General features: G+C 53.6%; 1 protein-coding gene across 1 annotated transcript in view; it reads right to left on the bottom strand.

Annotated features, from left to right (window-relative positions):
• TGM3 (transglutaminase 3) overlaps positions 1-14,678 on the bottom strand; it is a 38,337-nt gene extending 23,659 nt beyond the window's left edge. Inside the window, exons 1-5 of the mRNA XM_047069161.1 lie at positions 14,672-14,678; positions 3,370-3,564; positions 2,784-3,026; positions 2,037-2,155; positions 699-827 (exon numbers count right to left, since the gene is read on the bottom strand). Coding sequence (XP_046925117.1) covers positions 699-827; positions 2,037-2,155; positions 2,784-3,026; positions 3,370-3,564; positions 14,672-14,678 — 693 coding nt within the window. The remainder of the gene's footprint in view (positions 1-698; positions 828-2,036; positions 2,156-2,783; positions 3,027-3,369; positions 3,565-14,671) is intronic.
• Positions 14,679-15,565: the final 887 nt, after the last annotated feature.

Genomic DNA, 15,565 nt, shown 5'->3' with positions numbered 1-15,565 from the left:
TACCTGAGAGAGAGAGAGTCCTCCAGGATCCAGCCTGTGTGTGTGTGTGTGTTTGTGTGTGTGTGTGGGGGGAGGGGGCACAGGTCTTCCACGTGGAAGAACTGAGTGAATGCCAGAGGCCGTGGGCAGGCAGCTTGCAGACTTGTTCTGGTTTGACTCAGGCTGTGTGCTGTGAGCAAGTCACTTCGGTTCCCCCATGGGTTCCCACTGCGGTTCCCACTTGGGTTTCCCCATCTAGATAAAGAGCGGGTGGGCCTGCTGCCTTTCCAGTCTGACATTTGAGCACTCTGCTGCACGGGATGGAGCACAGCAGAGGCGGGTTGATATCCCGGACTCACTTGGGAACTCACCTTGTCCCCCCTAGGGGGCCCGGTGATGGAGCAAAGTTTCAGTTGTGCACCCTACTTAGCGTGGGGGACAGCAAAAGGGCAAGTGCCCTTATCATCGGAGAAAGGCCTCAGGATACAACGGAAAGGGCCTTGGGGCCCGGCCAGTTTCTGCCTCTGCCATTCACTCACCATGTGCCTTTAATTTAGAGGAGCCTCACCTCCATATGTGCCAAATGGGATGGTTATAGCCACCAACTAGATTTTGTGAGTCTTCAATAAGATGACAGGTATAAAGGACGCAGGTGCCTAACCCATAGTTGGGTTTGATCTATGGGAGCCACGAGTTATTATGGTTCTCCTGTCACTCACCATGGCACTCAGCACTCGGCCGACGTATTTGGGGTCGCTTCTGCGGGCCACATCGGTAGCAGGGTCCCGACGGAAATTCAGGCTGTGATCCAGGATTGAGAGGCAAATGTCCAGGATGCCTTCTTCAAACTGTTCCAAATGGGACCATCCGTTACGATGAGACAAATGACAAGCAGCATTCACCATTGAAGGGTACGGGAGCTACATACCGGTGGGAACCACAGGAATGACTCGGGCCCTTTCACTCCGTGGCCTCTGGGACACGGAGCTCTCTAGGAGCAGCCACCTCGCCCAGCCTCTAACCTGCAAACTCATCCGGAGACCTCGCCATGCACGAGGTCCCGTGCCGAGGTCCCGAGAGGGGACGAGACCCCCCTCACTGTCATGGCCCGGGGAGCAAATCACTTAGCCTGCCTGGGCCTCGATTTCCCCATCTGTACGACAGGGGATCGGGCCAAGCTCATCCCAAAGTTTCCATCTGGCCCTGACTATGATTTTGAGCATAATCTTTAGACTCCGGGGAACTAGTTATAAAGATAAAATATCTCACTAAAAGATTTTGAAGCCGTGTTCCCCAAATAAGACTTATTTGTTGTCACTGCTTCTCAAACAGAGAAGGCCACGCTCTCTCCTGCCTTAGGCGCTTTGTGTGTGCTGTTCTTTTGCCTCTAATGTGTTTCTCCAAGATATCTATCTGGCTCCCTTCCCTTTCTCAGGTTTCTCATTAAAAGTCCCTTCCTCAGAGAGGTTTTTCCAGACCACGCCATCAAAACCAGCCTGCCTTCCACCCCTGGGTGCACTGTATGCCCTTATACATTTTTTCCCCCTTTTGTCTTCCTTCCAATGCAATTCGACCCAAAGGGCCAACATCTAACTAGGCTGAGCACAGCTGAGAACTCTGTGGACTCAGATTGGGGGGGTGGGGGTGGGGGGGTCACAGTAACGAAGGACCAAGAGGCTACGGCTTTGAGAGGCCAAATGCTCACACTAGGGAAGTTTCGTTGTATTCTTACGCGGAATTACGATTAACAGAAAGTCTGTGGTTAACCCGAGCGTCTCTACTAGGTCTTATCCTCATTCGTCTGTCATGACACCAATAATTCCTCAATGTATTGATTTAGCTGTATATTCGTTTTGTCCCCCTCAGAGAGACAGAAAATGTGCTTTTCTCCACCTTCCGTGTCTCGAGTGTGCGGCTGGGGCCTGGCACACAGCGGCTGGTCAATAAATGTCTTCCGAACGAGTACATGTATGACTAGCAGGGCAGGCAGGTAGGCGGGTTTGGGAACTTCCGCCTCTCCGCTGGGACTGCCACAGAGCTTCTTAAGACCCTTTTACCTGCCCGAAGTTCCAGCCGACCATGCCAATTCGATTTGTGCTCCCCACATAGATGATGCCGGCATCTTCCTGAACGTACTCCTCTCTCTCCGCGTGGTTGCTCATAAAGACACCATCCTCTGTTTGATACAAAAGTCAGATCCCAGGAACTAGACTCCTAAAGAAGACTATGGAGACCCGTTCTCCCATTCCTGAGGGCTGGCCTGGTGGCTGGAGCAGGCCACACCTGCAGCCCGTCCCCCAACCTCCACCGAGGAACGAAGCCTGTGAGCTCTAATGTTTCCAACTCATATTGTGGGAACTATAAACTTGTGAGAGAACCTGAAATGACCTGGAGGGCAGAAAATGAGACCCTAGGAGGGAGATACTTGCCATTCGGGCAAGAAGCGGCCTCCAGGCTGTAGAATTATACTGTGGTCATTGTTTTTTTATAGTTACACCACGTGACGCGTTTTGTAAAAGCTCATGGGGTCCCCACAGTAGCCCCGGAGGCGACAGCAGGATTTCCACGTAATGGTAAGGAATTTGAGGCTCAGAAGGATAGAGCCACTGCCCAGACTTACAGAGCTGATTAGGTGGAGGAGCTGGGATGAAAATCCGTGACTTCTGACTTCTGGCTTCTACGCTATTTCCATATCCCACGCACTCCTGCTACTCAAACTTGAGCCTATAAAAATCATCCCCCCATCTCCTTTCCATCGGTGTTGCTTAGCTGATGGCTAGGCGTGTGGCTGGTTGGATGCCTACCTTGCACCCAGGGGTTAAAGAGCAGTATGAACGTCCCAAGTTTCTGAACGAAGTCATTGCCCTGGGAGGAGATCTGGGTGCTCAGCGTGTACCATCCGATGGGCGCATTGGCAGGACTAGAGATGGAGATGGTCAGAACATTGTCCTTGTTGGACACGAGCTGTGCGCTCCAGCCACCACGACTTATCCCACTGGAGAGCGGAAACACAGCCTTTGTCCTGGCCGACTCCGAGGGGTAGGGCCCTGTAGAAGAAGACAGAGGGCAATGAAAACGGAAGAGTGCTGGCCAGACAGTGGGGAGCGATCAGATTCCAACCTAACCTCAGGGGCGCTTTGGAGGGGGACGTCATCCCCCGAAGCACCACAGAAGAGCGCCGAAAGCAACGACAGAGAGCAGGGAGGCCAAATCTCTCTTGATTTGAAGAATAGGACTCTTGGGCTCGAAGACCGGCAGAGGCTTGCCCAAGGTCACACCAAGTATCAATGGCAGAGCAGGGTTAGGACCCAGAGCCTAGTGGCCCAGTGTGACACCACCGAACCCTTGGAAGCACAGCCCCAAGGGCGTGTGGGAGCGGGGAGCAGGTACCTGTGGAGGCTATGAAGCCCAGACTGTCTCCACTGTCAAGACTTCGGTTCAAGATCATGGAGAAGCTGAAGGGTTGGCCTCTGCGCACGGTGAGCTGCTGGCCGGAGAACCTGTCTGTGCGATGCGCCTGCCGGTTGGAGGTCACCTGCCAGTTGATACTCTGGGGTTCTAAAGCTGGAAGACAGAAGAGGGGACCTAAGGTCCTGGAAGGCGAGGGAAGGTGGCGTGGGGAAAGGCGTACGTTACCACAAGGACAAGCTTTTGGGTGGGGCCGGTTGGGGGAGAGTCCAACTTCTAGGAAGCACCCCATTAAAATTCAAAGACCTTGATGGAGCGAGGTGAGCCCTTCACACCCTTTTCCCCCGTTCTGTCCCTTCAGGCAGCTGAGCCTCTCTGCACACGCTACCCACAAGGCTTGAGAATATCCTCTCTTCCACTCGATCAACCGTCACTCGACCCTGAAAGAACAGGCCACGCGTTCAGCATAGCTTCACCCAACCAGCCAGGAGAACCAGGTAACCAGCCCTGGGTAATCACACTCTGTTGCGGGAGCGTCATTGCTTTGGGGGTGGGGGGCTCACGCCGAACCTGGAGGGGGCGCTGTCTCTCAAATCCACCACGCTGGTTTGCCTCGCTTTGCTTTTTTCCCCTTCGCGCCTTCCCAGATACCAAGTGCCTTTTCGCTCTCCAACATCCAGCAAATACTGACCCGTGTATTTCTTGCTTTCCCTAGATGTGCAGCACCCGGATGTCGGCCTGGGTCTCTGCTGCTGGCTGAGGAGGACAGCAGGACTCCTTAGTGCTCTAAGGAGCACTTCTAGGCCTAGAGATGGGGCGATCACTAGTCCGGAGGGGACTTTCAAATGCTCACCGAAAACAGTGGTAGATAGCAACAAGTCAAAGCTCCAGGAGTTCTCTGGATAAGATGCTGAGGACAAACATCTCGGACGCCTTCTTTTTAAAAAAAAATTGTTTTTAATGTTTACTTATCTTTGAGAGAGAGAACGAGACAGAGCGGATGAGCAGGGGAGGGGCAGAGAGAGAGGGGGACACAGAATCCGAAGCAGCCTCCAGGCTCTGAGCTATCAGCACAGAGCCCGATGTGGGGCTCGAACCCACGGACCGAGAGATCATGACCTGAACCGATCGGATGCCCGACCGACTGAGCCACCCAGGCGCCCCCAAACCCCTTCTTATGTGATTGTGGAACTAAACTGAGAAGAGTTTATGACACACGCCATGATGTACAAGGAGTGTCACCTGCATAAACCTTCTGAGAAAGTTTATTCCTTCAAGCGAGAATCTGAGATGTTTTATGATCCATTCCTCTGCAAACCAAACCGTTTTTCTGGCTTTATGATGGGAGTGTGGTGATGCAATCCCATAGACGTGCCGGGCACAACTTTTTTTTGTTATATGTGTCTGTCTCTCTCCATCAGAATATGCCTTCTTCTTCTTTTTTTTTTTTTAATGTTTATTTATTGTTGAGAGAAAGAGAGAGAGCTCTTGAGCAGGGGAGGGGCAGAGAGAGAGAGGGAGACCCAGGATCCGAAGCAGGCTCCCGGCTCCGAGCTGTCGGCGCAGAGCCTGACTCGGGGCTCGAACCCAAGAACCATGAGATCGTGACCTGTGCTGAAGTCAGATGCTTGACCAGCTGAGCCACCCAGAATGTGCCTTCTTGATCTTCCCGTTCTGATGCCTGACGCCTTGCTTGGTGGTGTTAGGACAAGTAGATAAACCAATGGATGAAGGAATAACTGAACAAATAAAAAAACTAGCCACGCAATGGCCATGATGACTACAGCTCAAAATTTAGTCCATAAGGAAAGGTGCGTAGGGGGCATCCACTCACCAAACACATCTAGAGTACCTAGTATTTGCAGGACATTACGTTAAGCACGACGCCGGGGGTGTAAACATGTATGAAAAGCAGTTTTAACCCTCCAAGAGCTTCAGCCGTGGGTAAGACAAGCCCAAGTGGGACTGGATGATGGGAAGGGGGTGATTCCACTCTCCCCCGATAAAAGGTGGCTAGGAGAGGCAGGCAGAAAAGAACCACTTCCAGTCGTAGAGATCAGAAAAGGCTTCGTTGGCAGTGCCAGGTCTTGGAGAGAGTTTTGTTCGATGCGAAGGGATTCCAGAAGGTGGGGAAGGGAATCTGAAGGCAGGGCAAGCAGGGGTGTCGTTTGGCTAGCGCAGAGGCGCTGAGCACAAGAGGAAAGGGAGGCGGGAGAGGGTGGGCCTCCGAGGCAGGCCTGGGGCCAGGGGCTCCGGCCCAAGCAGCTGGGGAGGTGGGTACGGGCTCATCAAAGACACTCCCAAGTGAAATGCAGGCTGTTCGGGCTGGTGTGAGCCGAAGACAGCGGGTCCAGGGAGGGATCTTGCCACCAGCTCAGGGTTTAAGCCCCCGTGTCCTTCTCTGCATCTCCCGACACCAAGCGTGAGCCCCGGCACGAAGGAGCCAAACTCCGAAGCAGGGTGCCTGCGGGATGCACCGGGGCCTCTCTGAGCGGGGAGGTGAGGAGAGCAGGGCTCACATGTGGCCTCGGTCTCCTGCATACGCCAACTGCTGTTAACAATAGACAGAGCACATGGCCGACATCCTGGGTGGAATCCTCATAAGCGTTGGAAACTGACACTCAGGGGGATAAACTTCTGAGTTGGGGTCCGTAGGCCTAGTAACTGGCAGAGCCAGGTTCTGAACTCAGGTCTTCCTGGCACCGTCCTGTTGCCGGCGGCCCCCGGGTCCCTGCCTGGAAGGGGGACCCGTGCAGGACCTTCAGTCCAGAAGTTACCCAGGGGGTGAGTGGACCTCACCATGCATTTTCCTCCCCGTGCGCATGTTCATTCCGACAAAGAGGAGAGAGTGAGCAGGGCAGGGAAGGGAAATGTGTTCCCAAAGAGCATTCGCTCTGCACGGGGTGGGGGGGGGGTGCATAAAACGGGAGCAGCCTGTCCCTGCCGCCCGGAGTGGACAGGGCAGCTCGAGTGCCTGCTCGAGAAGCCTCCGGTGTGGTTTCTGGAAACTTTCTCCTTCCACTGGCTGCCACCTTCAGTCATTGTCCTGCCTCTGAACCCTAGCACTGGCTCTGCCAGCCCCCAAATCGAGGATCTGGTCATCCTGTCTGTGGATTTCCTCATTTCCCTCCCCCCTCCACCCCTTCACGTCCCCCTAATCACAGCCCCCTCTGCCGGAGGGGAAGGGAGGGGAAGGGAGGGGAAGGGCAGGGAGTGGGGGAGGGACACAACCATGTAAGGTTCTTCTCAGGTTTACGAGCCTCAGGGCAGTTTTCTGCACCAGTCTGGACAGAACAAAGGGAGGAAGGGAGAGTTGTGTGATGTGACTCCGACAGTGGACTCATTAACACACGCTCTTAAAAAAACATCAGAGGGAAAGGAACCTTGGAGACGGATCATGTGCTCATGTCCTCATTCCAGATGCGAGCACAGGGAGGCCCGGAAGGTGGCTTGCCCGCAATGGGACACTCTGGATTCTCATTCCCGTGTTCTCCTGGTCCCATGCCACCTCCCTGAGTTCTGCTCGCCTCTCGTGTCAGGCCTGGGGCCACGTCTCCAGCTCTTTCTCCTGAGAATAGCATTGCCACCAGCAGTCCCAATGGGGCAGAGATTACTAAGTGTCCCTCCCGATATTTCCTCGCCCCTTCTTTCTTGGTAATTAAGTCCCCCATATAACTGGGCACTACACTTCCTGGCCCCCCCTGCAGCCGGGGGCGGGGGCGGGGATGGGGAAGAGTCGTCACGTGAATGAATTCTGGCCAATGACCCGTAGGCAGAAGTTCTATACGTTAACTGCCAGGACACCTCTTTTTTTTTTCATTGAGCTAAAATTCACAGAGCATGAAATTGACCACTTTAGCCGTTTTAAAGTGGATACTTCGGAGGCGCTTAGTACGTTCACCATGTTGTGAAACCATCACCACTCTCCGGTTTCAGAACCACTCATCAATCGCCATTCCCCCTTGGCGACCACTAACCTGCTTTCTGTTCCCCATGGACCGGACTCTTCTGGACATTTCGTATAAAAGGAACCACACAGAGGGGTGGTCTTTAGGGTTGGTTTCTTTCGCTTAGCGTTACGTTTTCAAGGTTCACCCATGTGATGGCGTTTTGGGGGAGTTCATTCCTGCCTCTGGCTGCATGATATGGCTATACCATATTTCGTTCAGCCGCTCATCAGTTGAGGGACACTTCGGTTCTTTTTGCCTTTTGGCCCTTCTAGATAGTGCTGCTATGAACGTTCATATGCAAGCATTTGTTTGAATACCTGTTTTCAGTTCCTTTGAGGAAACCTCTTTTTAAAAGCAGTTGGCAGGGGCAACCCCGGGTGGCTCAGTCGGTGAAACGTCTGATTCTGGGCTCAGGTCAGGATCTCGCAGTTCGTGAGTTGGAGCCCTGCGTCCGGCTCTGCACTGGTGGTGTGGAGCCCGCTTGGGATCCTCTCTCTCTCTCCCTCCTTCTCTCTCTCTCTCTCTCTCTGACCCTTCCTCACTTGCATGCTCTCTCTCTCTCTCTCTCCTCTCTCTCTCAAAAGAAAGAAATCAACTAAAAAAATGAAAACAAATAAAAAGAGTTGACAAATGCCCTTAATCTGCTTACCTCCAGAGCCCCGGGCCCCCGGGGATCCGTGCGCCTGCCTTCCGCACCCAGAACTGCCTACATCAAGATCAATTGTTGAAGGAAGAAGTCAACTCCTGTCTTGTGTCTCTAAGCCATTGCTCCTTGGGAACTCGGTGTTATTCATTGCCAAACCTAATCGCATACACCCGAAAGGTGACTCCCACCCACTCATTCTGTGGTCTGCCTTTGGCAGGGATAGCATGAGAAGCACAGAACAGATTCCAGACTGTGCTACTAGTCAGCTGTCTCCATCTTTATCAGACTGGCTCTGTAATTGAATCACCCACCGCAGACAGGACAGCAGACAGAGGTTGCCAGCTGTGTGGCTGGGGTTCTTACTTCCTATTCCTGGGGGGGCCACACCATGCAATTGCTGGTCGGTCATCCAACAGGACATAATTGATACTCAAGTGGTTAGGTCTTCCCCACCTGCCCAGGTCCCGTCTCTAGACAAGACAGATTCTTATCGTACAGATTTCTAGACCTAATTAGGTTGATAGATACACTAAACACCGTCTAGCTGAGCGTCTTCAAGCATTTTGTTAGAGACCACATTAAGAAGTACATTTTCCAGAGTGTGGGGTGCCTGGGTGGCTCAGTTGGTTAAGTGTTCACCTCTTGATTTTGGCGCAGGTCATGATCTCACAGTTCATGAGTTTGAGCCCTGAGTCGGGCTCTGAGCTGAGTGGAGCCTGGTTGGGATTCTCTCTCTCTCTCTGCTCCTACCCCACTCACTCATGCTCTCTCTCTCTCTCTCTCTCTCTCTCTCTCAAAGGAAGGAAGGTAGGAAGGAAGGAATGAAGGAAAAGGAAGAAAGAAAGAAAGAAAGAAAGAAAGAAAGAAAAGAAAGAAGGAAGAAAGAAAGAAAGAAAGAAAAGAAAAGAAAGGAAGGAAGAAAAGAAAGAAAGAAAAGAAAGGAAGGAAGAAAGAAAGGAAGGAAGGAAGGAAGGAAGGAAGAAACAAAGAAAAGAAAGGAAGGAATGAAGGAAGGAAGAAAGAAAAGAAAGAAAGAAAAGGAAGGAAGGAAGGGAGAAAAGAAAGAAAGAAAAGAAAGGAAGGAAGAAAGAAAGAAAAGAAAAGAAAGGAAGGAAGGAAGAAAGAAAAGAAAAGAAAGGAAGGAAGAAAGAAAAGGAAGGAAGGAAGAAAGAAAGAAAAGAAAAGAAAGAAAAGAAAGAAAGAAAAGGAAGGAAGGAAGGAAGAAAAGAAAGAAAAGAAGAAAGGAAGAAAGGAAGAAAGAAAGAAAAGAAAAGAAGGAAGGAAATAAAGAAAAGAAAGAAAAGAAAGGAAGAAAGAAAGGAAGGAAGAAAGAAACAGAGAAAGAAAAGAAAGGAAGGAAGAAACAAAGAAAGAAAGAGAGAGAGAAAGAAAGGAAATTTTAGAGTGTTTAGATACATGGGTCTACAACTAAGTTTCACAAAACAATACTAACCTTTACTATGTACAATGTACTGATATTTTCTCTTCTACTTCTTCCTTTTTTTTTTTTTTTTTTTTGGATGGCTGGTCATAATCCACTAAACTGATTTTACAGTCTTCTAATGAGTGACAATAGGCAGCTTGAAAAACAGTGATGTAATCCCATATTCCCGTTTTACAGGAAGAACACTGAGGCCCCCAGAGGGTTATAGGGTAGTTTAGAAGCAGAGCTTGGCTCAGAAACCAGGTCTGAAATCCTGGTCACTGAGGGGCTGTGAACCACTCCCAGTTCTCCCTCTTCTCCCTGTCACTCCCCTCTGGGCACCTGGAACACCCCCTAGTTCCTGGCCAGTCTCCCACTGGCCCTGGGCACACAGGGCTTTCCTCTCAGATCTCAGGTCTCTTGAGCCTGGCCCATTTCCCTTCGTCCCCCCCCACCCCTACCATGTTCAGACAAGTTCAATCCCTGTGCAGCAAAGGGGGGGTGGGTACTGTCCCTTGGCACCCAGCTGGTGGGGAAGACGGGGTTCTGCGGGCAGCTGAACAAGGGGCTGGTGAAGCTCCCTGGGGTGCTGGGGCATGAGCCCTGCACTGGCAGTCTGGAGGGCCTTGGGCAAGCTCCCCACATCTCCATCTATAGAAGGGACAGTGACACCTGAACACCCTCCCTTGTAGGGTTATTATTGGGATCCAACGTGTGCTCTTCACTAACGCCTGGGCCCCAGCGGGGGCGGGGCAGAGGGACAAATCCCTTGGGCTCCTTCCCACACATAATGGCAATAGCAACACAGGATAGAAGAGGGCTTGAGCTTTCTCATGGGCTGCCATCGAGGGCCTCGGATGCACCAGGCACCGTGCGTTTTTACCTGCGTTACGTCCTTCGATAGTTACAAAACCCCTACGATGTCGTTATGCCCATCTCACGGATGAGAGATTTGAAAATCCAGTTGGCTGACGTCATCTGCCAAGTAGCACGTGCTCAGGCAGCTCCTGGACCCAAGCCCAGACTGGAAGCCAAGTTCTGCCTGACCACACGTGACTCCTAGCTGCCACCAACAACTTCGGCACGGTGCCAGGAAGCTGCCAGAGAGAAGGGGCCCCCCGTGGCCTACTCCCTGCCTTGACATTACATGGTCAGGGGCACGGGGAGGAAGAAGGACTCCTTGGCCCCTTCACTTCCAAGGACAGGTGAGAACCTCTTGGCCCCGTGGGTCTCCGGCCTGGCCGCACATGAGAATGGCCTGGAGAGTCTTATTGGCCTGAGCCCCTTCCTGGACCAACTAAATTAGGGTCTCACGGTTAGGGTCAGCCTTGGTGGGTTTTGTTGGTTGTTTTTTGCTGTTTTAAACCCTGCTGGTGATTCTAACACGCCAGCAGGACTGAGAATCACTCCCGTAGGCCTGTGCGTCGTTGGACATCCATCAGAGGACTCTCACAACCAAGTGCCTCACCGGAGCCACACGGCAGCTCTGGGAAGCAGGAGGGGGAAATCGCTGCCTCCTTTTTACAGGGGGAGGAAGCTAAGGCTAAGAGCAGGGAAGGTCAGACACCTTCTGAACCCGTCCCTCAGCCCCTACCAAAAACCCTGGGGCCTTGTTCCCTCGGCTCCGCTCCGAGGTGATAGGGAAAAGAATTTCCTGCCTTCAGCTCACACCCCAGGCCGGCATGTGGGCCCTGGGGAGAGGGATTGCCCCATCCATGGAGCACAGCCCAGCAGGGTGGAGACAGACTGAGAAGTTATATGAGGTGAATAAAAAACGACACAAAGACAAGAACTGGGGACTTGAGAAGGGGCTGGTGAGGGGGTTGGGGATGGGGGTCTTAGTGGGAGAGGTTCCTTGGAAAAACTCGATTAAAAAAAGGGACTTCATCTCATAGCGTCTGTCTTCAGACCCCAAGGCACGGAGGAACTAGGCTCAGGAAAAGGAGTTCCCAAGTAATAATGAGCCATGCGGCCTGCGCATCTAGAAAGGGGATATTAAAAGAGCCCCATTAAAAAATTTTTTTTTAATGTTTATTTTTGAGAGAGAGAGAGAGAGAGAGAGATTGAGCACGAGTTGGGGAGGGGCAGAGAGAGAGGGAGACACAGAATCCGAAGCGGGGTCCAGGCTCTGAGCTGTCAGCACACAGCCCGACGCGGGGCTCGAACCCATGAACCACGAGATCATGACCCGAGCTGGAGTTAGACGTTTAGCCAACTGCGCCACCCAGCCGCCCCTGAAAGAGCCCCATTTCAGAGAGGAGACAGCTGAGATACGCGGTTAAGTCAGCTGGCCAAGGTCACTCAGCTGGCAGAGACAGAGCTGAGACGCAACCCAGGGCCCCTCTCTGGATGTGAGCCTGTCACCCTTCGGTGATTCGACCTCCCCATACAATCTTGGGTAGCAAAAGTGGAAACGGGCAGCCTGCGTTGCAAGGGGATACAGCCGCTGGCAGGTCTGGGTCCCACGAGGGCAGGGGGACAGCAGCGGCAACCCCAGGTGAGAGGAAGCCGCTGGGCCTGAGGCAGGCAGGGGGCAGCTGTCCTCCTCCACAAGCTGAGCCTGAGGGCTGCAACCCTGAGCCCCTGAGACTTACAGGGCGGCTCGGCCTGCAGAGAGAGCCTAGATGTTGCTCTGGTCCCGGGGGCTGACACACAAAGCGAGGGCCCCTGCGAGGAGAGTCCTGGACGCTTCCGGGTCTGCAGACGGAGGCAGTACCCCAGCAGGAGTGCCCGACTGCTTCTACAGCAGAAAGAGCCGCTGGTGTCCCAGCTCCGGGGAAAAATGCTTTGCGGCAGACCCACAGCCCAGAATGGCACGGGTCCTTTGCACATCGGGAACGAGGCCCGGAAGGTAGTGGTCTGCCCAGTAAAGCAATTGGCAAGAAAGCTGACGGCCCCAGGGGGACGGAGGGTTTCGTCCCCAGAAGGTCGGTCCTGGCCTCCCACAGGCTTGTACCCTGAGGACTCTGCCTCTGACCCCCGGCCCCCAGGTGGCTCTGGGGGAGAGGGAACAAGGCTTCCCCCGCAGGTGAGCCCAACGTCCCCAGTGGGCAGCAGGCCCAGGACACCCCCCCACGCTGCCAGCCACGCCTTCCTCTGCCACTGTGGTCCCCACCGCAGCCTCTCTGAGCCCCTGCAGATTCCAACTAGAACCTTAAGTTAGGAATGGGACACAGAGTCCTCTCAAACCAGCACACGTGGGACCCTGCCGGTCCCCTGGGTCACGCCTGCCGGCCCACCCACGTTTCTTTTCCTGTTCCCTGTGCCCAGAACACTCCTCACCCCGCGAAACTCCTCGCCGTGCCCGACTCCTTGTGACCAAATGCCGTCTGCTTCGCTCCCCCGGCGCCATCCCTGGCTGAGTTAATCTCCTCCCCGCCTCGGCCCCCACAGCACGGGGGTCCGATTCGCCATGAAGCCTCGTGACAGTCCACTTTGAGGGTCACTTGCCTACCAACTGGTGTTTCCAAGCGCTGTCAGGCTGAGAGCTCACGGAAGGCAGAGACCACAGTTCATTTGTCTTTGTCCCCGTCTGCACCTCCCCTTGGCTCCTTTCCCGAGGTGTCCAACAGGTAAAATTCATTCATTCGGAAAACACTTTCTGAGCACCGCCTGGCTGGGGGACTAAACGCTGAGCTAGGAACTGCCTGTGTCACAATGTGACACGTCGAAGGGAGTGAAGATAATTCACCTGTCTCTCCCCTGCCTTTTTAAAAAATTGATCCCCCCCCCCCAAACCGGCTATTGTCTCCCTTCTGTTGTGACCTTAGGACATCTCTGGTCGATTTAGATGCGGAGCTCTTAGAGCTCAGCGTCTCCACGAGTCACAGGCACTGACACGCTGGGCCCACACGTGTGGAGCGGCCTCACGGCGGGCAGGTTTGGGGGGACGGGGCTTGCAGGGCCTGCAGAGCTATTGGGGGGGGGTACACTAGGCCCTGGGGCCCGTGCTTCCCGCCCCTGGTTTTCCTCTCATGGCACAGCATTTCCTACTAGAAGGAGCCTGGAGTCTATTGACTCCAAGCCTTTCCTCTTGCAAATGGAAACCTGAGGCTCGGTGACGTTAAGGAACACAAAAGCAGCTGGGGAGGAGAGTTCAAGTTCGGTACCGCGTTTCCGCGCCACAGAGGTCACACACGGCTCATCTAGGAGCTCAGCTCTGGTAACAGGACAGAGTGGAAAGGGCAGTCTGGGTTCTGCTACCGACTTTCTGTGCGGCCCCGACAGTCCGCCTAGAGGGAGGGAGTCGGCCCAGGGGACCCTGACATCCCCTCGTGCTAACGTCTACAGGATCCAGGGCTCTTCTCGGCAACCCACCAATGCTGCAGGTGCACAGGAGGAAACGGGGGACTGTGGGGGGGGGGGGTTCACGTTTGCAGCCCCCTCCCCCGTCCTGCTCTTTGGGATTCCGAAGTAACCGGCCTTCGCCGTTTGCATCGTGCTGAGCGATTTCTTTGGCAAACCTTCCCCAGGTCCTAACCCCCACTCGCGATATTTTACAGGTTTGACTCATGCCTTGTTTGGGTTTGGCGTCTCTGGCAACCCACTAGGCTGAGCACCCATGACAGGCAATAATTAGCACGCTGCCTGGCAGGGGTGCTCACAAGAGCCCAGAGCCTCCACCGGCGACCGGCGACCGCAGAACTAAAAAACCTGTACTTTCTGTAGCTCCTTCTCACCTCCTTCCCCGGTGCTGCTTGCAGGGACGGCCTGTGGTACACCTGCTCCTTCCGCCCCGGGGAAGTTTCAGCTCATCAAGTCCCTTTCAAAAAGAGCCTGCGGTGCTTCCGGATGTGTGGTTTACTTAGGAACATTCCAGCCGCGCTAATGATTTTTTTTTTTTTTTTTTAAATCAACTTACACGCCATCACTCTCTCTCTCTCTCCCTTGGAGCTCTGAGATGTGCTTTTCTTTGCCGACATGACTGACAGCTGGGAAAACCGCACTGAGAAATACGGGAAGCAGGTCTCAGCCGGCTTGAAAGGGGCGAGACTCGTCCATCTGTCCGAGGGATGTGAGGTCCAGCTGGGTTGAATACACGGCCCATTACTCTGGACTACATTCCAAGCATGTTCTACCCCTGGAACCACGCTGGAGGGACTAGGCAGCCACTGAGGAAGAGGCGCCTTTGAATGCCCTCCTTAAATACTAAGATCTAGCCTTCAGAGCCCCTGGGGCAGCTGTCCCGAGCTGAACACTGGCCTCTCAGGCTGGTCCAGGAGAAGCTTCCAGCAAGGACCTGTAGAGTAGATGCCATGCACTCACCCGTCATGTTCGCCTTCCTCTGCCTCTTCTCTGGGAATGGCGCAGACAGACGGACAGAAGGTGTGGGGAGACAGCTGGGGATCTCCTTACCATTTATAGCAGCCTCTCCTACACATCCAATTAGAATTCTAATGAGGTGGGCGAGGCACCAGGTCATTCCTGTCGTGCGTGTAAACGTTTCACTTACGACATACTTGTCACCCAATGGAAGGTCATCCTGCTTGTGCAAGACCAGCTTAGGGAGAAGAAGGGAGATAAGAAACACCAGGCGTTCACTTTTATGATTTTTTTTTTTTCCCTAAGACAAACTTCCTGGATTGTAGGGTTTAGGAAATGATGTCATGCTTTTCTCCAGGTACCTTGTCCAGAGTTGGTGCTAAGAAGTCCTCCGGGAGGTCAACTCTTTCTAAAGAAGCAGCAGGGACAGCCACAGAACGCGTAGTCGTGACACGGTTTCATGCCACTTCTGCCGCGTGCTCTCTGTAAGAGGGAGGGTAGGTCCTGCATGGTCTGTCTCTGGGCCCAGGCTCCACACCGGTTTAAAAGAGGTGGAGGGGGGCATGGGGGTGGGGGGGACTCAGACAGTCTACCTTTTGTGTGCGCTTGTTTGTCATTTACGTATTTTCCCCAAAACCCCTCTTGTGGGTATTTACAAGCACCAAGGTTTCCTGTGATCGACAAAGGAGTTTAAAAACATCATAAAAAAAAAAAAAAAAAAGGGGGCGCCTGGGTGGCTCAGTCGGTTAATCATCCAACTTCAGCCCGGGTCACGATCTCGCGGTCCGTGAGTTCGAGCCCCGCGTTGGGCTCTGGGCTGATGGCTCAGAGCCTGGAGCCTGCTTCCGATTCTGTCTCCCCCTCTCTCTGCCCCTCTCCTGTTCATGCTCTGTCTCT

Source organism: Lynx rufus, unplaced genomic scaffold (assembly GCF_022079265.1).
Source record: "Lynx rufus isolate CCGP_SWC_20201006 ecotype Redwood Valley unplaced genomic scaffold, mLynRuf1.p SCAF_8, whole genome shotgun sequence".
Classification (NCBI taxonomy): domain Eukaryota; kingdom Metazoa; phylum Chordata; class Mammalia; order Carnivora; family Felidae; genus Lynx; species Lynx rufus.
The sequence above is the reverse complement of the archived record's forward strand: the minus strand, read 5'-3'. Positions and strand labels throughout refer to the sequence as shown.